Genomic DNA, 26,295 nt, shown 5'->3' on the forward strand with positions numbered 1-26,295 from the left:
AAAAAAAAAAAAAAAAAAAAAAAAAAATCTAAGTACTGAACTCATAAACGTTTTAGAAGGAACCCTACGAAAAACTCTTACTGACATTGGCCTAGACTAAGAATTTATGACGAAGGCTCCAAAGAAAATGCAACAAAAAAATAATCAGGACCTAATTAAACTAGAAAGCTTCTACATAGCAGAAATAATCACGAAAGTAAACACACAACTTACAGAATGGGAGAAAATGTTTGTAAACTATGCATCTGACAAAGGACTAATATTCAGAATCTACAAGGAACTCAAATCAGCAAGAATAAAACAAAGAATCCTGGACGGGTGCAGTGGCTCACACCTGTAATCCCAGCACTTTGGAAGGCTGAAGCATGCGGGTGACTTACGGTCAGAAGAGTTCAAGATCAGCCTGGCCAACGTGGTGAAACCCCGTCTCTACCAAAACTATACAAAATTACCTGGGTGTGGTGGCAGGTACCTGTAATCCCAGCTACTCAGTAGACTGAGGCATGAGACTCACTTGAATCTGGAAGGCAGAGGTTGCAGTGAGCCGAGATTGCGCCGCAGTACTCCAGCCTGGGTGATAAGTGAGACTGTCTAAAAACATAAATAAAATTAAAAAAAACCTTTATAAACATAAACTTACTCACTCTTCTTAACGACCTTGGTGGTATGCTCTGTTTAATCCCTATTAACATACAAGGAAACTCGGGCACAAAGAGGCTAGGGTTACTTGTTCAGAGTCACACAGCCAGTGTGCAGCAGAGCCAGAAGTCAAGCCCAGAGAGTCCCTCTTAACCCCGGGCCATGACACGTCATCACCCTAGGTGTGCAATGAGGGGAGACGGGGAAGGGACTCACACCTGAGGCCACACAACCAGGGTTCAGCCCCAGGCAGGCTCTTTCTCCACGCAGACAGGGCCAGTTTGGGCCCCTCCTCCTTTCTCTTGGTGACAGTTTTGCCCGTGGGCATCCTGTGGGCAACGAGGAGGTGAGTTTGTGGTTTGTGGGTGTGTTTCAGGGAGCACAGCTTGATGGGGTCAGTCTTTGTGTGCAGAGAGAAGAGCTGGGTGGAAGCTGGCTGGATGACCGGCCTAGGCCTCCAGATGAGGGAAACAGGAAGAGAGGACGAGGGAAGCGTCCTGGCACTCGTATTGCTAAAAGAGACCCCAATCCCCAGGAGGGGCATGTAGCGGTGAGGTAGGGACTGCTGGTTCCCCTGGCTGCTGAGCAAGGGCTGGCTGTGGATGGGTCTCCAGGAGCGGAGGGGAGCTGTTAAAGATTGAGAACGCGCTGGGAGCAGTGGCTCATACCTATAGTCCCAGAACTTTGGTAGGCCAAGGTGGGCAGATCACCCGAGGTCAGGAGTTCACACCAGCCTGGCCAACATGGAGAAACCCCATCTCTACTAAAAATACAAGAATTAGCCAGGTGTGGCGGTACACGCCTGTAATTCCAGCTACTAGGGAGGCTGAGGCAGGAGAAATGCTTGAACCCAGGAGGCAGTGAAGTGAGATTGCGCCACTGCACTCCAGCCTAGGCGACAGTGACTCTCACACACACACACGCACACACACACACAAAGATCACACTCAGCCTCAGCCCTCTGTGTTGTACAAACTGTTCTCCCAGAGCAGGCTTAAAGGGGCCCATGCTGGGGACACCCAGGTTGCCAGGCAGCTTCGTGGGCACTTCTGGAGAGGCCTCCCTGCCTGCAGACCAGCTCTGGGGTGCTGCAGAACTCACTTCCATCTCTCCTATGGTGGTACTGTAGGCAGCCACGTTTGACACCATGTGACTATACCTAGTGGTCAGGTGACCCTAAGACACCACAACATAGGTCAGCACAGAACCAATAGCTGGTGGCAGGAAGCAAGGAGCTGAACAGGTGGATTCACCCCTAAGGACTATCAGCATGGACATCCCAGAAGAGGCAGCAGCTGATGGTGTCTCCTGGAGGTTTAGAAGATGCAGGGACGCCTGGAGGTCTTGGGGGCCACATAGAGCCTTGGGGAGTCTTGAGAATCTAGAGAGCCTAGGAGACCTTAGGATGGCCTAAAGGGCCTGGGGGGCCTTGGGAATCTTTGAGGGACCTGGGAAGGCCTTGAGGGGGGTCTCTGGAGGATCTTTTGGGCCTTGGGGGCCTGGGGAGCTTTGGGGAATCTCCAGACGCCTAAAGGACCTTGGGAAGTCTTTAGGACTTTAGGGGGACAGGGGATATAGGAGACCTGAGGGGTCTGGGGCTTTGGGTGGGACTTGGAAAGCAAGGGGTGCTGGGAGGGCTATGGCAGGTGGAGCAGCACCCCCAGATGGCCCAGGTCATGCTGCGGCCATGGCCTGGGCACCGTGCTCCAGCTCTGGGGGTCCCTGGTCATTCCCTCAATGTAATGGGGGATCCCAAGACTGCCCCAGTGTCCCTGTGAGGGTGAAGTGACCCCAAAAGGACAGGCTTTGCCCCCTGCTCTCAGGCCTGCATGCCTCACACTCTACTCCCACGCAAACTCACCCGAAAGTACCTGAAGCTGTGGGGTCTACCAAAGGCTTTCTGGGGAGGTGGAGGAAGGAGCCCCATTGTAAGACATTCCCGTGTCCCCAGAGCTCTGCTCATGCTGACAGCCACTCTCTTCACTGGTTTGTATAAAGTGTCCAGAACGGTGTCCAGCACACAGCAGGTGTGAGCCGTCATTATCACCGCTGTCATCATTGTCACTGCTGTCACTGTCTTTCGGTTCTCTTTCCCAGGCGGCCTCTCAAGATCCCTCTTCTTGCCTCCAGTGACCTGGGGCCTTTCATGTCATAACAGATGCATCCTGCGATGCTCCTCACGTGAAACAGGAAGACCCTATAAATAAAAACAGGCAATCTTCCCCCATGGGGTTTAGTTTGTTTTTTTTTTTGATACGGAGTCTCGCTCTCTCACCCACGCTGGAGTGCAGTGGCGCAATCTTGGCTCACTGCAACCTCCGCCTCCCAGGTTCAAGTGATCCTGCCTCAGCCTCCTGAGTAGCTGCGATTACAGATTACAGGTGCCCGCCACCACCCCCGGTTAATTTTTTGTATTTTTAGTGGAGATGGGGTTTCACTATGATGGCCAGGCTGGTCTTGAACTCCTGACCTCAGGTGATCTGTCCACCTCAGCCTCCCAAAGTGCTGGGATTACAGGTGTGAGCCACTGCACCCAGCCCACTGTGGGGTTTAGAAGCAGCTCAGCACAGCAAGTGGTGGGTGCCACCCAAGGAGGTGGCACAGAGGACAAAAGTCCACAGAGGACAAATGCAGGCGGAGTAGACATCAGGGCCCCACTTGAGGGGCCAAGGCCGTGAGCAGCCACAAGGGGGCCCCAGTGAGCCTAGTGCAGGGTAGGTGGAAGGTTAATGCACAGGTGGAAGGTTAATGCACAGCTAAGTTAGGCTAAGAGAAATGTGGCAGGGTTCCCCTGGGGCAGCAGGTAGAGGCTCAGCTCACCCTGGCTCCTGGCTGCACAGCGCATAGTGGGCATCTCCTCTGCCTGAGGAGGAAGGGCAGCCTGCGGCCAGCAGGTGTGCCAGGATCCTCTCACCTGGGCTGGGGCCCGGAAGGCAAACACAGGGCAGCTGAACCCACTGCAGGGCAGGGCCTGATGGCTAGATTGGGAGCAGGTGGTCACCAGCTGGCTCTGAACAGGCCTCCACACATCCCCTGGATCACCCAAGCCCTTTCCAGGCCTCCACCCTCCGCCGCAGGCCACATCCACAGCCTGGGCCCTTCTGTGCTGAGGGCTGTGCCCCTGGAACTGCCTGGGCCCTGGAGCAGCGTTTCTGGGGCTTCGGCCCAGGGGAGCTGACTGTTCATGGCTACCCTCACACCACACTCCTTTTCCAGGCTGCACGGGGCAAGAGGAGGAAGATGAAGGAGGGCTGGGCTGGCCTTGCTGGTCATCAGGGTCGCTCATCTCCAGAGATCTGGCTGGAGCTACAGGCTGAGAAAGGACAAGCTGGTAGCAGGGGCCAGGGCTGGGTTTCTGGTGGGCCAGGCCCCATTCTAGGGAGGTCTGTGCTCACTGCATCCCTTGGGACACAAGCTCAGAGTCAGGGCCTCAGGCATTCTGGCCTGTCAGGCTGCCTGCCTCAGCCCCGGCCTCCCCAAAACAAGGCATCCAGGGACACTGGCCTGTGGCACACATGCCCATAGCTTTGCTGTGTGCCCATCTTTGTTGCCCCTCCTTTTGGAGGACCACCCTGCATTTACACAAATGAACCCAGTAAAGAGTCACTGCCCCCACCCACCATCCCTGACTCAGGCCAGAGAAGTGAAAACCATCTGATCTCAGAGGAGGAGCCTGGGGGCACAGCAGGGCCCCAGGGGACTGGAGATCAGCCCAGAGTAAGCAGGCTGAAGGCCAGTTATCTGGAGGATACTGAGCAGAGAGTAGGGCAGGCCCTTGGTGCCTTTCCTTCCAACAGGGGAAACTAAACGGAGTGAGTGATGTCAATCCAGGACCCACCGTGCAGGTGCCAATGACAGAGGCCAGCGGAGATGACCACAGGTCCTGCCCAGGACAGTCCTGAAGAAGGATGGTGGGGCTGGTGTCTGTATTAATTTGCTGCATTGCTAGAAAGGAATACGGAAGGCTGGGTAATTTATAAAGAAAAGATGGTGGCCGGGCATGGTGGTTCACACCTGTAATCCCACCAATTTAGGAGGCTGAGGCGGGCAGATCACCTGAGGTCAGGAGTTAGAGACCAGCCTGACCAGCATGGAGAAACCCTGTCATTACTAAAAATACAAAATTAGCTGGGCGGTGGCAGGTGCCTATAGTCCCAGCTACTTGGGAGGCTGAGGCAGGAGAATCACTTGAACCCAGGAGGCGGAGATTGTGGTGAGGCTGAGATCGTGACTGCCATTGCATTCCAGCCTGGGCAACAACAAGAACAAGACTCTGTCTCAAAAAAAAAAAAGAAAAGAAAAGAAAAGAAAAGAAAAAGAAAAAGAAAAAAACCGGCAGTTTCTCCAAAAACTAAATATAGAACCAACATATGACCCAGCAGTTCTACTTCTGGGAATCTATCCAGAAGTGTTGAAAGCAGAGTCTCAGAATATTTGTACCTCCATGCTAATAGCAATAGTGTTCACTTCACAATGGCAGGGAAGTGGAAGCAATTAAGTAACCACCAACGGATGAATGGAGAAACAAAACGTAGTACAGATATACAATGGCATGTTATTCAGCCTCACAAAGGACAGAAATTCTGACACATACAACATAAAATACATTATGCTATGTTAAACCAGTCACAAAAAGACACATACTGTATAATTCCACTTATATGGGGTACCTAAAGTTAGAGACAGAAAGAAGGGTGATTGCCAGGAGCTGAGAGTGGGAAAGGAATGAACAGTTGCATAATGAGCGCAGAGTCTGTTTTGCAAGATGAAAAGAGTTCTGGAGACGGTGTACAGTGACATTAATATGCTTAACAGTACTGAACGGTGCGCTTAAACATTGTTAAGATGATAAATTTCCTTTTATGAGTATTTTAACACATTAGTATTTTTTAAAAAATTTCAAAAGTAATCCCCAATGATTCTATAAAAATTCCTTTGAGAACTCTTATATGAATAAAGCTTTCCTCTAAATTTGCTCTATTGCATCAAATTATGTTTGGAATAAGTTATAAGGCAGTATTTTGACTAGTAAATATATATTGTAAAATACTTCTCGTATCACTTTATAATTGTTGGTCTATTTAATCAAGGTGCTTTCTGTAAATCTTCCCACGATTATTTGTAAATTTGTATTATAAAAACAATTCTAATTTGTTTATATAAAACATTGAAAAGCAGTTGGTGAATACTTTAATAATTTACTTTTAATTTAAAACATTATTTCTTCTCAGAATACATTTTCTGTAAAGACGTATTGCATTATTTTACTTCTCACATAACTGCATGTCTAGTTCTTCCAACAGGGCAAGTGGTGTCGCTTTTGTGCAAGTAATAGGCTCCAAATTATCAGTTCATCCCACAGGAATTTTTATGAGAGAGTAAGGTTAATGAATGCTAGAAAATTCATCTAGCACTTAGATTGATCAGTCACACACTGCAAGAATAAACAGTTTTCATCTTGTTTTGGTTATTTGTTTTGAAACGTAATCACATAGGTTAATTCTTATGAAAAGCATGGATTAAACTAAACTATGTAACACCATTTTAATTTCAGAAATTACATTGAAATATTAATCCTGTAAAAATATTCACTCTCTCATTTATTTTTTTCTCCTCCGAACAGCACCTGATGCTATTCGGAGGAGAAAAAATAAATGTTTGAGTATATATGCATACATTTTTAAACATGGCAAATGTGAGATGCAGTATTTCTCATAGATTAAAACAAAACAAAAACTCAAAATCAGTCATATTCCTGTTTCAAAATATAATGTATTTTGCTGGATTACCACACTTATGCTGTTACCAAATCATCATTTTTGTACTCACAATATCAATACATCTCAAAATACAAAAGAAGGTATCAACACAATTTCCGACCTCCTCAAAACCTAATGGCCTGGCCATGGGCTGACACAGTAAGCCTTCTGTGACTCAGATTTCTCTGACGTAAAATAAACACATTGAACTGGATAATGGCACTGGTCATTTACTCCACATTTTACAGAGCAGTTTTTAAAATAAAAAACCGTAAGTCCTTGTTGATTCTGAAATAAGTGACATTTAACAAGTGATTTAAACTTCTATGAGACTTGATTCATAAACCCTACAAAGGGAGTCAGGAGATAATGACATAATAAACATATATAGAATGTAATTTATTTTTATTAAGTTCTCTCATTTAGTCCTCATTGAAACCTTAAAATAGAACTATTGTTAGCCCAAAATTGAATCTAAGATTTGACCAATTTGCTAACTTATCAAAAGTCATAATAATCAATTAACCTTTCTTGACCCAAAGTAATTTTCTTTTTGACATTTCCACATATAAATTTATTTTTTCCCAACTATAATTTTGGATTTATGTACAAGTACACAGATACTACCTTATTTTTCATGCTTACCTTGAAGGACAGAAAACAAAATCATGTTTTATAAATGTGGTATAAAACTCCACATCATCTCATGGTGTCATGTCAACCATCCAGACACTAAACCAACTGTAACAAGGTAGTGCATGCTTCAAACATCCAATTAAGAATAAATCCGAGCCAACATCTTGATGACATGGGAATGTGCTGATACCATGTTAAACTGATGTGGCAGCAATCCAAGGGACTAAGCACATGATTATTCAAATTAAAAAAATAAAAAGGACAAAAAGTGTGGATTTTCTGGGCTACATCACAGAATATTTGTCTGGTGAAACCATAATACAGATTTGAGTGAAGGGGATTTTTAATAGATAACAAGTAATTCTTCACAGTGATTTGAGAAAGTATGAGAACACATGAGAAAAGCTTGGTAATTTCAGATTTACTTTTGTAAAACCACGTGGACAAAGATTAAATGTTACGCTTGCATTTTGAACGTTATAAATATAAAACATACAATGTTAAATACTGATCTCCCTGCCTGACCTGGGTTTAGATATTGAGTATTTCCCATTTTATAGAAAAAAACTTTCAAAGATTTGTCAATACTTAAGTGTATACTATTATTCCTCACCAAATTCTTCATGAAATTTAAAAGGCTGCTATTAAAAGTAGTTTTTTTTTTCCCCCTCAAATATGCTAAAACATGTGAGTTTGGATTAACCTTTAGATTTTCAAGGCATGAAAGATACACAAATAGAGTACCCAAGAATATGTTATAACACATTTAGGATCAGTTTGTTTCCAGTTGTGACAGGAATACCTTTGACTTTCAGGCACTGAAGAAAAATACCCTAAGCAAACACGGAGTGTTCTGGGTCATGTTACAATCTAAGAAGTATCAATCAATTTTTAAGCCAAATTCTTACATTAATTTGAGAAACAATTTTATAATTGCCAAACAATGCATTTATATAATAGAAGATACAACATTTAGAAATAAAAAATTTCACACTATATTCCAAATACCAAAATAAAAGAGAAATTTGCAAATTAAGGTATTATCCACGTTCCTCAGAAACATGCCTTACTTTTACTCTGAAATTCACTTTAACTGCTTCACATATAATACTTAAAAATAATACAGCTAAGTTGTTTAATAGTATTTGTAGAATGTTACTTTTCTGGGTAGACATGTTTCACACAACAATTTTCAATTAATGCTGAGCATTCATTTAATAATTTTAATCATAATTTGACTCCATGATTAATGGATTCATAATTTATTCACTAATTTAGATGCCATAAGAGAATCAGTGAAAGGAATAATCTGATAGTTGCTCATTGTACAACCCTATCCATTAGTAATACTAAGCCGAGAATCTGATTGCTATTCCACTCTGTCAAATGACACATTTCCATGTGTGTGATTTTGGTCAACAACAAAAAATCGATACACAATGTCATGCTTTTTCCTTTTCTTTTCTTTTTTTTTTTTTTTTAAACAAGCAGCTCAATGATTTGGGAGGTTGGTTAGTACAATATAGAGAACATAGGGAGAAAGTATAAAATGGCACTGAACACCAATGCCAATACTTATCACATTATGGTTATAACAAAGGATATTATTATTTGTCTAATTTGCTTTTCTTTAGAACATAAATCAACGCCATTAACTTGAGGTGTATACAAAATACACACACAACCTTAACCAAAATACTTTTCATAAGTAACACTACATTTTAAAAGACTGAAAACTGAGTATCTGTGCTGATTTGTATTTTGACTTAATGGAACAAGAAAACAACATTCAACTAGGGAGGGTTATACTGATAATAAAGCTCTGAAAATTCAAAATGTCTTCCTCTCCCTTTGTACTTACCACAGGCTACACAACGCCCTGAGAGGATTCGTTATGAGAAAAATATCACGGCTTTAATAACTTACTTTGGAAAAACTAATGAGAAAGCAAACTGGAAGGTGAGACTTCATCTTTGCTTTTTTTTTTTTTTTGATTTTGAAAAAACCTGATTTTTTCTGAATCAAAAAGAAGTATTTCATGTTAAATTTAGACTGTTTAGCTTTCCACTATTCTCAAGATACTTTCCAGATATTAAGAGTACTCAGAACTGTATAAAAGTGAACAACCAATACCATGTTTGAAAGAAAAAAGTTTAAATGTTAAGACTAATGTCTTGGGGACATTACTAAATATATTTCTAAGAAACCCTTCTCAAAGGTCAAAATATTGGCAATTCTAATTTAAAAATTTAGAATTTTCAATTATTGGAAATTTAAGTAACAATAGTTTCAAGGGCAAAGAATCAGATTGCTTTTGAAAACAGAATTTTTTTTTTTCCTGAGTGATTCATACTTGACAACAACTCCAGTTAAACCTAATACTCCACCCAAATACCAAATTCAAATGCATTATTTCACCTTGGAATAGTAACATTATAAAATGGAATTTATAAATTATAACATATATATATAACACACCATTTTAACTGTCATGTTTACAGGCAGAATTTTGAAATCAAAAACAAATTCTACATTCAAGAGACAAATGATAAATGCTCTTTAAGAGTCCATTCCATCCTTTGTTGTCTTCTACTCCCACATTGTTAAATTATGACCAAAGGACCAAAGGCCAAGTCAATCCCATTTCCCTGAACCCAACTGCCAGTAGGTACTGACCCTACATACGCATCCTTTTAACAAGCCCCGTTCTCAAAAGGCTGGGGGTATTTATATAAGAACTTATTCCAAATTGACTCTAAAATCCACATTCCCAAGATCTAGTGTGGGCTATTCGTGTGTTCTGAGACATCTCCAACATGCAGGCAAACTTATCTGTTCATATTGAGGTAAAACAGACAAAAAAACACAATATTAACAGAAGCTACAGAATTAAAACTAATCTTTTACTGCTTATTTAAGCTAACTACGTATTCTTACAAAACAGAGATCGTCAGGTCAATAATTTGATTTTAGTCACCCCCAAATTAAGCCTCTTCTTTCAAAGCCATTATTAGTTTAAAAACATTTCTTTAAAAGAAAAAAAATATTTTTTTCGGAACCTGTATTTTGTAATTAGTGTGATGCAATTTATTTTTATTTTTCAAACTTAGAAATAACTCATGTATGGGTACTATTTGATATTTTTTTCAGATACCAAGAAATACCAACAGAATTCATAAATAGGATTTTCTGACACTGGCAGGAAGGTCTGCTAACATTTACAAAATACCGAAGACTCCTCTTTCAAACTTCAAAGATGTCTGAGAATTAACAGTTATGATTAGTTTTTCAGTACAAATTAAAAATTTAAATCTTGGCCGGGCGCGGTGGCTCAAGCCTGTAATCCCAGCACTTTGGGAGGCCGAGACGGGCGGATCACGAGGGCAGGAGATCGAGACCATCCTGGCTGACACGGTGAAACTCCGTCTCTACTAAAAAAAAATACAAAAAACTAGCCGGGCGAGGTGGCGGGCGCCTGTAGTCCCAGCTACTCGGGAGGCTGAGGCAGGAGAATGGCGTGAACCTGGGAGGCGGAGCTTGCAGTGAGCTGAGATCCGGCCACTGCACTCCAGCCTGGGTGACAGAGCGAGACTCCGTCTCAAAAAAATAAAAAATAAAAAAATAAAAAAATAAAAAAAATTTAAATCTTGATTTTTTTTTGGGCCAACATTTTAAATTTCATTCTACTTCAGGTTTCAAATCAAAACAAACAAAAAAACTAATGAAAATTACTCAACTAGCAACAAGTCCCGTATTCCAATGTTATTTTTAAACCAATTATAACCTACTGCCAGTAACTACTTGAAAGTACCTGCTTCTTTTATTAAGCACTGGTCAGTTACATAAAAGAATAATTTGCAAGGATGATACCTGGCAATGGGTTACCTTAATGCTTATGGAATAAACAGAAGCATTAACAAAACACCAGATCTTAAGCACTTTTAAACCTGTAATTTGAATTGCCAAAAGGATTTTTAAGTGTTACTTTTCCATTAGTAGATTGTAGGGAGTCTAGTCCCAGCTAACATGGTTGATTTTAAAATACAAATCCCTAAGCCACATAGTAATGGAATACTACACTTGTGCTTTTTATATCATATGGAAACAGCTTCAGGCGGAGCACAAGAAGAAAACCTGTCAAAGTACAGTAAATAAAGTTCCTCTATGTACTCCAGTGAGAAAACCTCAAAAATCAGAAGACCATCCACTGTCACCCATCCCCAACAAAAAATCACCCCAAAACACTTTAGCTTTGAACCTAAAATTTCCCTAAGATGTTCACAGGAGAAGCTTTAAGGTACTTAAAGCCGCAGCAGTACAGTTGAAAGCGCCACACTACAGAGGAAATGCCCTAAAGGGTTCAGCAGCTGCCCACCCATCCCGAACCGCCCCCCATCCCAGTAATATGTAGTAAAAGCTCCTGTTAAAAGATTTTTTCTTATGGTAATAAAGGCATACTACCTAGTGTGCTAAAGATTACAACTAGCAACATTAGAGCAGTAAAGTGAAAATAGGAAGCCTACAGGAATGATCTAAATGCCTACTTAAAAGAAACAAGGACAGGATCCTAGCCCTCTTGTCTATGTAGGGAAGCAGTAGAATGAAACTCAGATTTACCCACATTAACAAAAATTTAACAAAGCTTCCCCAAGACACCAGAATAAAACTTGACCTTTCCAGTCTAAAAGGCACAGAGAGGCCTCTACCATGTCCTGAAGTTGAATGAGTTCAAAGATTGGCAATAAAGGAAAAAAGAAAGCATTATGGGTATGTTGGGAACAAGCTTTGGAGTTTTCTAACGGTCACACCAAGTTTCTCCAGCACACGGGCACCCTTTTCCTGGTACTCTTGTTGGGTCATCCAAAAGTTGTCTTTGTCTTTCATGGTATCTGCTAGAACTGCACCACCCAGGAATACCATGTGCTTTCTGCGGGGTGGGTCTCCAATGCTGATCTCAAATTTAGAAAGTTTTTCCACAACACCCTTTAAAACTCCTTCTAAGTAAAGCTGTTTAAGTTCTCGTTCCAACGGTAAAGGCAGGCCACGATACATAGCAGACCCTCCAGAAAGCACAATGTATTTGTAGGATTCAGATTTGGTATCAGTGTCAGCTGCCTGAATTGCGTTAAAAAGCAATTCAGCAACACCAGCTCCTTCAACATTGATCAAGTGAGGCTGAAATAAAACTTCTGGTGCTTCAAATCTCTGCCGATTCTGATGACATGACCTTCTGGGAGTGTGTAACATTCAACCAATACTGTGGTTTCTAAGGCCAGTTTCTGCTCTTGCTCAATATTATATCCAATGTAACAGTTTTTCTTTAATCATGTGAACCGTTTCAAAATCTGCAGGGTGGTTGAAGGCGTACCCTCGCAATAGAAGCAACCTGCTTCTATTTATATCCCTCTCCCAGCAATATCCGGTCTCCTGGTAAGATGAGGGAGAGAAAAACCTTCATCTATTGGGCATGTGAGTCACACCATCTCCAGAGTCTACAGCTACATCGGTCAGTAAACCTTGAGCGTAGAGTCAGAACTGTCTGGATGGCTACATACACACTGGAAAACTGCTAAGTTTCAAACATTACCTCTACAGTCTTCTGTTTTGGTTGGGTCCATAGCAGGTTCTGTGAGTGACATTTTACAATTTCTGGTATCCGTATTAAGTTTCTCTGGTCCAAACGTGTAGTTCCACAGGTGTTTCATGTCATTCCAATTTCGTACTATGCCATTTCCCACAGGGTAGTTAACTTCTAACATTAGTCGTAATTCACTTGCCTCATCATCAACCATAAGATCCTTGTTCAGGGCCGGGCGCAGTGGCTCAAGCCTGTAATCCCAGCACTTTGGGAGGCTGAGACGGGCGGATCACGAGGTCAGGAGATCGAGACCATCCTGGCTAACATGGTGAAACCCCATCTCTATTAGAAAATACAAAAAAACTAGCAGAGTGAGGTGGCAGGCACCTGTAGTCCCAGCTACTCGGGAGGCTGAGGCAGAAGAATGCCGTAAACCCGGGAGGCGGAGCTTGCAGTGAGCCGAGATCCGGCCACTGCACTCCAGCCTGGGCGACAGAGCGAGACTTCGTCTCAAAAAAAAAAAAAAAAAATCCTTGTTCAATGTTTCCCACTTTGGTGGTTGATCTGGTAACAGTTCTTCTAACCAAAGCTGGGAAGATGTGTTCTGCAAAGTTAGGGCCTGCATATCCACACTTCACAAACCCGGTGCCATTGTCGCACACCACCACCTTCCTGTCCATCCTCCGCCAGGGAGAGAGCCGCTGCCACCCGGCTGTTTTCTCTTCTTCCTCCTCCCTCTCCATCTTTCGTTTCAAATAAGTGGTCTTAATTTGTCCTCCTACAGAAAAAGTTTAAATCAGCTTATTATAAATGTATCGAAACCATTAATTTTTGTAGCTTTCAGGTCAAGTCCAGCACTTCATTTATACAAAGTCAATGAGAAGAGGTCAGTAGAGATCATCTAATCTTAAGTCAAGACATCATCCATTCAAGTCTTCGGCACAATCCCTCGCGAGTTAGAGCACATCATGCCTGGATATGCCACTGGTGATCTTTAACAGAAGGTAGCTTCAAAAACTGTCCGATTTCTGCTACAGTCATGCATTCTTTAACATCTTGTTTATTAGCTAAACTCAGCAATCAGGCTTTTCTTAGGTCCTCAAGCACTAACATTTTAGAGTTCTTCTCTAGTTACAGAAATCCTCTCTGTACTTCCCACACTATTACAAACGCTATGTTAGTATAGTAGGTGTTCCAGGAAGAATAAAGAGATTCTTGGCCACCAATATCCCACGTTAGGAAACGTGTATCATTAATCACTCTCTCGTAGGAGATATATGTACAACTTCATTCAAAGAAAACTGGTAGAGAATGGTAGTTTTCCCTGCATTATCCAGCCCAACAATGAAAACTTTGTGCTCCTGGTGATTGAACAGTCTCCATGTTCTGGTGAAGAAAATTCTCATTCTCGGGCAGCAGACCCCCGCTCCAGACACTCGGGCTGCCTGGCCTCCCCTGGCTCAGGCTGACTGGGGAAGAAAGAGACGCATTGGAGCCTCTGCAGCTGCCCCGGCCGCGGGCCTGCTTCTAGAAAACCGGAGGCAGGCCAAGCCCAGGCCGCCCTGCTGCGGGCAAGACACCGTAGCTGTGGACGCGGGACTGGCCTGGCTCGCGGACATTGCCGCCACGTTGTCTGCGATGAGCCTCGTGGGCCAGCGCCCTCCCCCAGCTCCTCTAGGGCGGCTGCACCGAAGTAATTCTTTTTCCAACACACAAGGTCCCTTGCTTACCTAACAGGACCAAATGAAGTGAAAGCATGTTAAAACTGTAATCCACTATTCAAACATTACAAATATAATTCACGCATATAAAGTTGAATCCATACCACTCTACATGCAACGATGCAGTACTTTCAACATTCAATTTTCTATGTCAAGTGTCCTATATAATTAAAAAACTATCAAGATTTCTCTTTTCTTTCATCAATGAGTTTGGTCTATTAAAACAACACAATAAACATAACAGACCATGTGACAGCTTCCCAACATCTTTCTATCTATAAAGTTTGTATAAGATTAAATCTTAAGAAGAAACGTAAATATAAGTAAAATAGAAGAAATGATTTAAAAATCAAAACAGATCATATAAGGGCTTGTGTAAAACTTACAAATGCTTCAACAAAGAATTATAGTTTCAGAATTTTAAACTGTTCACATGATATGCTTTGGAAGCAGCATATACTGGTAGAAATGTGACAGTGAATAAAATGATCGGGTAATATAAATGAAAAATGGCCTCAAATCGGTGGTAGTAAGTAACCAATGTGGAAAACTGGATGGAGAATTAACTGCAATTATCTGTATTAAAATAACTTCTAGATTTCTTATGTAACTCAAAGTAGAACTACCACTCGATCCAGCAATGACACTACTGGGTATCTACCCAGAGGAAAAGAGGTCATTACATGGAAAAGACAGATGCATATGCATGTTTATAGCAGCACAACTCACAATTGCAAAAATATAAAACCCATCAACCATATGCCTATCAATTAAAAATGCCCATCAACCAATGAGTAGATGAAGAAAATATGGTATATATACACCGTGGAATACCAGTCAGCCATAAAATGGAATGAAACAGCCTTTGTAGCAATTTGCTGGCGGCAGCCGGAGGCCATTATTCTAAGTGAAGTAAACTCAGGAGTGGAAAAGCAAGTATCATATGTTCTCACTTGTAAGTGGAAGCTAAGCTGTGAGGATGCAAAGACTTAGAATGATGTAATGGACTTTGAGAACCCGGAGGGAAGGGTGGGAGGGGGTGAGGAATAAAAGAGTACATATTGTGAGTGCTGTGTACACCAGTCAGGAACAGGTGCACTAAAATCTCAGCAACCACCACTACAGAACTTACTCATGTAACCAAAAACCACCTGTATCCCAAAACTATTGAAAAATAAAAGAGTCCTCGATGCAATAGGAAGGTATGCAACATAAAAAGAGTAATTGACCACATGTAGCTGAAAAAATAAAAAATGATTTTTCAATGCAAAATGAATGATTGTTGTACATAAGGCATTAGTTTGTCATGACAGATATGAGTGTGATTCTATTCACATTGCATTGCTAGGGTGAAACGGACACAGACATTGTACAGTTTGGGTGAACGTGGTATTTTTCTTGCCTAATTCAAACAGATCTTGTACAAGGAAAGATACTCTTATATAAAACCGAATTTGTTTCCACACATATTCCATTTACTCATACTAAAGGAGACTGAAAATAGCGTTCACCAAATGTAATATAAACTATATAATAAACGTGACACGGTAAATTTGGAATTACAGTAATCAGAAACTTCAAATTGAAAGAGCAATGAGATGATTTTATGGCCTGTATATATAGACAAGAACTAATGAAATTTATAGTATCTAATTGTAGTGTGAAGTGTGGGAAAACTGGTACTAGTACTATTACATAAAATTAATAAAAATAAGATTTTTGCCGGGCGCAGTGGCTCACGCCTGTAATCCCAGCACTTTGGGAGGCCGAGGCGGGTGGATCACCCCAGGTCAGTAGTTCGACACCAGCCTGGCCAACATGGTGAAACCCTCTCTCTACTAAAAATATAAAAATTAGCTGGGCGTGGTGGCACATGCCTATAATCCTAGCTACTTGGGAAGCTGAGGCAGGAGAACCGCTTGAGCCTGGGAGGCGGAAGTTGCAGTGAGCCAAGATTGCACCACTGCACTTCAGCTTGGATGACAGAGTGAGACTCCATCTCAAAAAAAAAAAAAGAAAAAAAAAAGTCATATTTTAACATGCTCATTGATTTTGGATCAGCAATTCCAAATCTCAGAAGCTGTCAGAAGTATGCTTAATTGCCCATAGTGATATATGCTCAAAGGCACTCATTATAACATTATTTATGGTGGGTGAAGATGAGAAAAACCCAGGCTATCTCTTGGTGGTGGTGAATGTTTTAAAATACAAACCAACAGAAAATAACACTTCCCAAGGGAACATTCTTACAGTGACTATGACCTAAAACTTGTGACATTCACCACTTCTAAAATATGTTGAGCATGTTTAATACATAGTTGCACTGTGAACTCATTAAATATTTGCAAAATTGTAAAAAGAAAACGTATGAAAATAAAAGGAAAGGTTACAATATAAACAAACATAACTCACATTTAATTCACTGTTCTGATTAGCAGTGCAGTTATTTATATCGGTAATTGAGCTTAAGACTATATGCATGCTTTTTTTTCTTTCATATTTTTATTTTTAAAATAAAATCGAATATATTTAAGTGAGCAGCCTGTTTTGATTCATATATATTAAAACCTTCATATGTATTTGTATGTATACATATATACACAAATAATTACTACAGTCAAACTAATGAACTCATCTATCTTCTCATATAGACAACAGCATCTGAAATATACTCACTTTGCAAATTTCCAGTATACAGTATTATTAACTATAATCACATAACTGCAACTTTGTACTTTTGACCTACAGATCTCCTTTTCTCCCACCTCCCTGTCTCTGGTAACCACCATTCTACTACCCTGCTTCCATGTATTAAACTTTTTAAGACTCTGGCCGGGCGCGGTGGCTCACACCTGTAATTCCAGCATTTTGGGAGGTCGAGGCGGGTGCATCACCTGAGGTCAGGAGTTCGAGGCCAGCCTGACCAACACGGAGAAACCCAGTATCTTAAAAATACAAAAAATTAGCAGGGCATGGTGGAACATGCCTGTAATACCAGTTACTGCGGAGGCTAAGGCAGGAGAATCGCTTGAACCCGGGAGGCGAACATTGCAGCGAGCTGCGATCGCGCCACTGCACTCCAGACTGGGCAACAAGAGTGAAACTCCATTTCAAAAAATAAAAAATAGAAACAAAATAATACTAATAATAATGGAAGACCTACCTTAATACCCCACTGTGATCAACACACCACTATAGTCAATGGACAGATCATCCAGACAACAAAAAATCATCAGATAAGCTGTACTCTATATCGAATAGAGCTAACAGAAATTTACACAGGTTTGCATGACGCCACGACTTCACAATGCACATTCCACTCAGTAGCACATAGATTATTCTCCAGGATAGGCTGTGTGTTAGGACAAAAAGCAAGTAACGGCACATTTTTAAAAACTCAAATCATATCAAGTATCTTTTTTGACCACAGTGGAATACTACTAGAAATCTGTAACAGCAATAACTTTAAAAACTGTACAAATACATGAAAATTAATATACTTGCTCATGAACAATAAATGAAAAAATTAAAAATTCATTGAAACGAGTAAGGGAAATTAAAAATTAATTGAAACAATAGAAACACAACGTAAAACCTGTCAGATGCGGCAAAAGCAGTTGTAAGAGACAAAGTGCATAGCTATAAATGCCTAATCAGAAAAGTAGAAAGATCTCAAATAGCCAACCTGATAGTACACTTCAAGTAATGAGAAAAGCAAGAAAAATCAAATGCTAAAATTAGTAGAGAGAAACAAATCAAAGATTAGAGAAGAAATTTTAAAAATAGAAACTAAAAAATTACAAAAAGACGGAACAAAGAGCTGCGGTTTTTTTTGAAAAAAAAAAAAAATCAAAATTGACAAGGTATAATGAGCCTAGGAAAAAGAGAAAAAAAACTGCAGTAAAATCATAGATGAAAAAGGAGACATTACAATTGATTACACAGAAACACAAAGGATCGTAAGAGATTACTAAAAACACCTATATACAAACGAATTGAAAAACCTAGGAGATAATGAATACATTTCTGAAAATAGCAATTTCACAAGCTGGAATAACAAAAAACCTCAACAGACTAAAAAAGTAATGCAATTAAAGCAGTAATAAAAATCTCCCATCAAAGAAAAACACAAGAATTATGGTTTTACTGAATTCTACCAAACATTTTTTAAAAACGTAATGCCAATTTTACTCAAAATATTCCCCAAAAAATGAAGAGGAAGGAGTAATTCTAAACTTGTTCTATGAGGTCAGCATTACCCTGCTACAAAAACCAGACCAGGACACGACACAGAAAGAAAACCGCAGGCAAATATCTCTGGTGAGCACAGATTCAAAAAATCCTCAACCAAATACCTGGGGATTCATCGGAGGAATATGAGAATGATTCAACAAACACAAATAAATAAATGTCACACATCACATTCAGCGAATCAAGAAAAATAATAATCATGTCAGTAGATGCTGAAAAAAATAAAATTCAACATTCCTTCATGATAAAAACTCAAAATGAGTACAAAAGGAACATAGCACAATAAAGGCCATATATGGCAAACTCAGAACTAACATCGTAATCAAGGGGGAAAAGTTAAAAGCCCTTCCTCTAAGATCTTGAACAAGTGTGGCTACTTTCACCACTTTGATTCATCATGGTACTGGGAGCCCCAGCTAGAGCAATTACACAGGAGAATGCAATAAAACCCATCCAAATTGGGAAAAAAAGTCAAATTGTCTATGTTTGCAGGTTACATGATCATATACACATAGAGAACCCTAAAGATTCCACAAAAAAACCTACGAGAAATAAATTCAGTAAAGCTGTAAGATACAACATCAATATACAAAAATGAGTAGCACACACAGCAATAGTGAAACACATACGAAAGAAATCAAGAAAGCTGTTTCATTACAGTAACTACCCACCCCCTCCCAAAAAAAAAAAAAAAACCCAAAACCAAAAAACAAAACAAAAAAAACCACTGATACCTAGGGATAAACTTAACCAAAAAGGTGAAAGCTCCTACAATGACAACTTTTTATAAAACATAGATCAGGCCGGGCACGGTGGCTCACGCCTGTAATCCCAGCACTTTGGGAGACCGCGAAGGGCGGATCATGAGGTCAGGAGATCGAGACCATCCTGGCTAACACGGTGAAACCGAATCTCTACTAAAAATACAAAAAATTAGCCTGGCGTGGCGGCAGGCGCCTGTAGTCCCAGCTACTCGGGAGGCTGAGGCAGGAGAATGGCGTGAACCCGGGAAGCGGAGCTTACAGTGAGCCGAGATCGGGCCACTGCACTCTAGCCTGGGCGACTGAGGAGACTCCGTCTCAAAACAAAAACAAAAAAACCATAGATCAAAGACATTAAAGTAGACACAAGTAAACGGAAAAATATCCCACGTCCATACACTAGAAGAATAGTGTTAAAATACCTCTATCAATACTCAATGTGAGCTACAGAATCAATGCAATTCACGTTAAATTACGAAGACTTTGTTCATAGAAATAAAAAAAAAACTATTGTAAAATTCACATGGTAATGCAAAACACCTCAGATACAAAAATAATCTTGAATAAAAAAAGCTGGAGGCATCACACTACCTGATTTCAAAATATGCTACAAGACATACTATAAATTCATAATAACTGCAAATCTATAGTATAATATCAAAACATCATGGCACTGTCAAAAAAAGGGGCAGGGGAGAGACAGAGACAAACGGCAGACATAAATCAAACAGAATAAAGAACTCAAATAAATTCACGCATTTACAGTCAACTTATTTTTAACCTACACATCAACAACACCTTCCGGAAGAACAATCTCTTCAATAAACTGTGCTAGGAAACACTCAACACCCACATGTAAAATAAATCTAGACAATTATCATACACAAAAATCAACTCAAAATAAAGATTTAAATGTATGACCTAAAACTGTATGACACTACCAGAGAAGAAAATATAGGATAAATGCTTAATGAAATTGGTGAGGACAAGGAATTTTCAAACAGACATCAAAACTACAAGCAACAAAAGCAAAAATAGACAAATGTAATTACATTAAGCTTAAAAGCTTCTGCAAAGCAGAGAAAGCAGTCAGTACAATGCAGAAACAATCCAGATAATGGAAGAAAGTACTTGCAAACTATGCAACAGGCAAGCGGTTAATAAACAAAATACAGAAACACTACTTAAAAACAAAAATACAAATAATCTAATTTAAAAATCAGAAAAAATCTACCAAAAACCTGTGTCCCCCCCCATTTCCCCAACTTCTTTTCCCAATTGCCTTCGGCCCCCTCCCTCTTGCCACCCCTTTTTCTTTCTCCATCTACCCCCAAACTGTTTCCCCACCACTTTTCCGCAAAGCCCTCTCTACTCTCCCGCTCAACACCCTTTTCCCCACCATCTTTTCCCCTCTCCGCGGCCACCTTCTTTCACCCTATGTGTTCTCATTCCCGTTTTGCTCCTCCATCTACCCAAAAACATTTTCCCCCGCGTTTCCCAACGCCTTCTCCCCACCACTCCTGCTGCTCACCACCCACTTTTTCCCCCCCATCTACCCGAAGACTTATTTTCCCACCATCTTTTCCCCACTCTGTCTGCAACACCTTCTCCTGCTTGCCATCCTTTTTCCATTTGGCACTCACCACCCTCTTTACCCCTCCATCTACCCCAAAACTATTTTCTCCCCTCCTACCACTTCAGCTGCTGCTGCCATCTCCGTGGCCGCCACCAACCACAACGAGGAGAGGTGCGATGTCACAGGCCCCAGCCTCCAACGTGGGGCACGTAACTCTCTCATCTTCTCGACCTCTAGCCGGACAGGAGCAGCTCCCGCTGCCGGCGGCCCTCCTACCGCTCTTGCGGGGCTGCGGTCTCAGTCTCCACCATCTACCACAGCGAGGCGAGAAAAGAGCCACAAGGCCGTGAGCTCCGGCCTGTAGTACGTGGCTTTCTAAGCCAGAACGGAACACCGCAGTCCACACCAACAGAAAATCCTGGAAAGNCCAGCCTCCAGCGTGTAGTAAGTGGCTTCCTAAGCTAGCACGGAACAACTCAGGAGATACACACAGAAAATCCTCGACTGACCTGACTGCCCGTCTCAGCATGCCTTATATACTGAGGTTAGGCAAGGTGGGGTCCTGGACTACGTGTTCTGATTGGATGAGAGAAAACCTCTAAGCCTACTCTGATTGGACTTTATTTTCATGCTCTGATTGGTTGTTTTAATACTTGCTCTCATCCAATCAGAACATCACAATAAAGTCCAATCAGAGTAGGCCCACAGGTTTTCTCTCATCCAATCAGAACATGTAGTCCAGGAACCCACATTGCCTAACCTCAGTATATAAGGCATGCTGAGACGGGCAGTCAGGTCAGTCGAGGATTTTCTGTGTGTATGTCCTGAGCTGTTCCGTGCTAGCTTAGGAAGCCACTTACTACACGCTGGAGGCTGGAGCCAGTAGCACTGTGGCTGTCCTCTTGCCTCGCCTCGCTGTGGTAGGTGGAGGTGACCGAGACCGCAGCCTTGTGGGAGCGCTGGGGGGCCGCCGGCAGCGGGAGCTGCTCCTGTCTGGCTAGAAGAGGAGATGGGACAGCTAAGTGCCCCACGTTGGAGGCTGGGGCCTGTGACAGCGCACCTCTCCTCCCTGCGGTTGGTGGAGGCCACGGAGACGGCAGCACAGCTGAAGTGGTAGGAGAGAAAATAGTTTTGGGGTAGATGGAAGGGTAAAGAGGGTGGTGAGTACTAAAGAGAAAAAAGGATGACAAGCAGGAGAACGCGTTGTAGACAGGGTGGGGATAAGATGGTGGGAAAATAAGTATTTGGGTAGACGGAGCGGGGGAAAAGAGGGTGGTGAGGAGCAGGAGTGGGGAGAAGGCTTTGGGAAAAGACAGGGGAAAATGTTTTGGGGTAGATAGAGGAGCAAAAGAGGGTGATGAGAGCGCGAGAGGGGAAAGAGGGTGGCCAGGGAGAGGGGAAAAGATGGTGGGGAAAAGGATGATGAGTGGGAGTAGAGAAGGGCTTTGTGAAAAGGTGCTGGGGGAGAAGTGGTGGGAAAAAAGTGTTAGGGTAGATGGTGAAAGAAAAAAAAGAGTGGTCACAGGGAGGGGAAGGCAGTGGGAAAAGAAAGTGGGGGAAATAATGGTGGGGGACAAAGGTTTTGGGTAGATCTTTTTCTGATTTTTAAATTAGATTATTTGTGTTTTTGCTTTTGAGTAGTCTTGTTTTCTGTATTTTGTGTATTAACCGCTTGCCTGATGTATAGTTTGCTAATATTTTCTTCCACTCTCTGGATTGTTTCTTCGTTCTGCTGATTGCTGCTTCTGCTTTGCAGAAGCTTTTAAGCTTAATGTAATCATATTTGTCTGTTTTTGCTTTTGTTGCTTGCACTTTTGATGTCTATTTGAAAATTCCTTGTCCTAGCCAATTTCATTAAGTATTTATCCTATGTTTTTTTCTCTAGTAGTTTCATAGTTTCAAGTCCTACATTTAAATCTTTATTTTGAGTTGATTTTTGTATATGATAAGATAACGGTCTAGATTTATTCTTCTACATGTGGGTGTTGGGTGTTTCCTAGCACAGTTTATTGAAGAGCTTGTCCTTCCGGAAGATGTATTCTTGATGCCTAGTTAAAAATGAGTTGACTGTAAATGCATGAAATTATTTCTGAGTTCTCTATTCTGTTTGATTTGTTTATGTCTGTCTGTCATTTGTCTGTTTCTGTCTCTCCCCTGCCCCTTTTTTTTTTTGACAGTGCTATGCTGTTTTGATATTATACTATAGATTTGCAGTTACTATGGATTTATGGTATATTTTGTAGTATATTTTGAAATCAGGTAGTGTCATGCCTCCAGCTTTTCTATTCAAGATTTTTGAATAAAAAGTTGTTTCTCTTAGTGTTGTATAAATATAGCTCCACTGCCTCCTGTTTGCATTGCTTCTTTTTTTTTTTTTTTTTTTTTTTGAGAGATGGTCTCACTCTGTCGCCCAGGCTGGGGTACAGTGGCGCGATCTCGGCTCACTGCAAGCACTGCCTCCCGGGTTCACGCCATTCTCCTGCTTCAGCCTTACTAGTAGCTGAGACTACAGGCGCTCGCCACCACGCCCGGCTAATTTTTCGTATTTTTAGTAGAGACAGTTTCACTGTGTTCACCTGGATGATCTCGATCTCCTGACTTCGTGATCCGCCCACCTGGGGCTCCCAAACTGCTGGGATTACAGGCATGAGCCACGGCGCCCGGCCGCATTGCTTCTAATACGAAATCTGCATTTATCATTATGCTGTTCACCTGAATCTAACACGTGTTTTCTCTCTGGCTAATTTTAAGAGTATTTCATCATCACAGATTTTTTTTTTCCCAATTTGAATACGGTGAGTGTTGCTTTACGTGTGTTTTTTTCTGTGTGTGTGTGTGTGTATGTGTGTGTCTGTTTGGGATTTGTTCAGCTTCTTGGATAGTGGGTTTGTATTTTTAACCAAACTTGGAACACTCGGATCACTATTTAAATTGTTTTTCTGCCCTCCCTCTCACCACACCGATCTTATCTCCTTTTATGCCTCTAATTATACCATTATGCCAATTTGATAATGTCCAAAAACTCACACATACTCCGTTTACTTTTGTCGTCTTTTCCTTTTTTGGTAATTTTTCGGGGATAGCTTCCATCGCTACATCATTAAGTTCACTCATCTATTCGTTCATAGCATCTACTCTGTAATCAAGCTCATTCAGTGTGTTTTTTATCAGGGACATTTTAGGCATCATTTCTTAAAGTTTAACTTGGGTCTTTATGTCTTATATCTCTGCTTAACCTGGTAAATCCATCCTCTACCCTCATAATCAAGTAGAATATAGTTACAAGAATTGCTCTTGTGCTCCTGCCTGTAAAGTTTATCATCTGTCAAATTTGAAGGCCACTTTGGATTGATTTCTTTTTGTTTCTTATAGCTTATTTTTTTTTTGTTTATTTCTTTGCAGAAAATGTTGATGGGATGCCGACTGTGTACTTTTGTCCTTGTTGGATTCAGAATATATTTTGCATTTCTTTCTCTATTTTTTTGGATCCAGTAAAAAATATTTGAAAACTGTTTGACCTTACCTTGCTTTTACACTGTCTTAGTAGAGAACCGCGCAGTCTTATGTGACATTTTCCCCAGTACTGAGGCAAAGCTCTTGTGATGAGTCAACTTGATGCCCCTTTGCTGGGGCCTTTTCTCTTTCTTTGACTGTAGAGTGTGTGTGTGTGTGTGTGTGTGTCCTCTGAAGAGTGTTCCCTCAAGTGTCTTTGGGTGTTTTTTTCTCTTTCAAAGGGAGTTTCTTCACACACAAGCGCAAATCAGTGCATGAATATTTGCAGACTTCAGAGCTCTCTCTCTCTGTATAATTCTCTCTTCTTCAATACTCTTACCTCTAGACTGGTTTGGTTTGTTTTTTAGTTTTTGAGTTCCCTGGAATCCCACTCTGAGAGGGAGAATTCCGTGCAGTAGGGGTTCATGATATACTCCCAGGAAAGACGTGTGGGAGGAATGAGAGAATGTGTGACAATTGAGTGCTAAGCTAGAAGGCACTTCAAGGACATCCTAAGTTAAGACATGATTTTGGGATCGAGGCATCAGGCAGTCATTGCCGCTGAACTGTATTCTGAAGGGGGCACATTCTTGTATGAAGCCATTCTTTGAACTCAATGGCATTTTCCAGTGGGGAAACAGCTGTGGAATCCAGGGCCTCCCTGCAGCCTTGGGTGGATAGAGGGTGGGTGAGCCCTGAAAAGGGGATCTAAGGGATTCTCAGTGCTCACTGTGAAAGGCTTCCCTGTTCAGAACATCAGGATGCTGTGAAGCTGGCGCTTGAGGGTCTCAGTGAAACACAGGCAGTTCAGAAAAATAATCAGGGCATTTGGGCCACAGAGTAGAGGCACTGACTTAGGTTCAGTCACCACATATGAGGAAATCCGGGGACCATGACCACTCAATGGCTGTCTCTTCCTGTCCTTCCACTCAGGTCATCTTGAGTCAAGACACTCCCATTCCCAAGACACCACCAGGACAACCTGATCCTGCCAGCCCCAAGTCCTCTCCTGACCTACCCTCTGCAGAGCCTTCCTGGAGGGCTCAGATGCAGGTGAACTGGGACAGACCTGCTCACGGCTGTGTCCACAATCCTGCTGGGGCTGGAGTAAGAGGGTGACACAGACAGAAAAAGGGTAGTTGTCTCATTTCCTCATCTGCCTGTGTCACTGTGGGATGAGTACCACTGCTGTCTGGTGATTGTCAGTAACAGTCAGCCTTGTCTTCAGTCTGAGTCCCGGAGATGATCAGAGTGGCTGTGTTCCCTGATTTGGAGCCAGAGAATCAGTCTGGGATTCTGAGGGCTGGTTGTTGTTACCACAGATGATCAGCACAGGGCTTCTGGTACCGAGGCTTCTGCTCATACCAGTTTGCATACTAGGTTCCTATGCCATCTCCCTGGCAGGTGATTCTGGCCATCTGTCCCAAGGCCACAGACACTGCAGGCTCCTGAGTCAGCTGAGAGGAAACCACAGAGCCTGCAAGAGAGGACAGGAGAGGTGTCTGAGGATGACAATCTTCTTCCTAGAGCCCCACACTCTGCTTCACTCCCTATGCTGAGCTGAAGCTCAGGGCTAGGCTGATCCCTGGTTCCATAGGGGCTGAGCCCTGGGAGGCAGCACGTGTGCAGAGAGTAAGGAGGGTGAGCAGGGGAGGGGTCCAGACCATGGTGGAGATGCCCCAGAGGTCTGCCTCTGTGCCCACAGCTGGGGAGGGACCCCCAGGTTTCTCTTATTGTAGGAAGAGGAGTCTCTTCATGCAAATTTACTTCCGTTACCATTGTGTCTTTGTTAGGTGGCTCTGGTGAGTAGTGGATGCAAAGCTGTTCTCCATTCCCTAAAATATTTGCCCCAGTTCTCCTCTGAGCCCTGAGCCTGAGGGCC

General features: G+C 42.0%; 2 pseudogenes and 2 gene segments (V, D, J or C); all 4 read right to left on the minus strand.

The window, feature by feature from the left end:
* The window catches only part of LOC112633745, a 674,114-nt gene that overhangs the window by 115,091 nt on the left and 532,728 nt on the right, over window positions 1-26,295 (minus strand).
* On the minus strand, window positions 11,796-12,839 carry LOC112633125 (annotated as a pseudogene).
* Window positions 13,510-14,018, minus strand: LOC112633750 (annotated as a pseudogene).
* Window positions 25,589-26,295, minus strand: part of LOC112633758 — a 72,418-nt gene continuing 71,711 nt past the window's right edge. Inside the window, 1 exon segment of the V gene segment in view lies at window positions 25,589-25,642. Coding sequence covers window positions 25,616-25,642 — 27 coding nt within the window.

Source organism: Theropithecus gelada, chromosome 10, assembly GCF_003255815.1.
Source record: "Theropithecus gelada isolate Dixy chromosome 10, Tgel_1.0, whole genome shotgun sequence".
In the NCBI taxonomy this organism is placed as follows: Eukaryota; Metazoa; Chordata; class Mammalia; order Primates; family Cercopithecidae; genus Theropithecus; species Theropithecus gelada.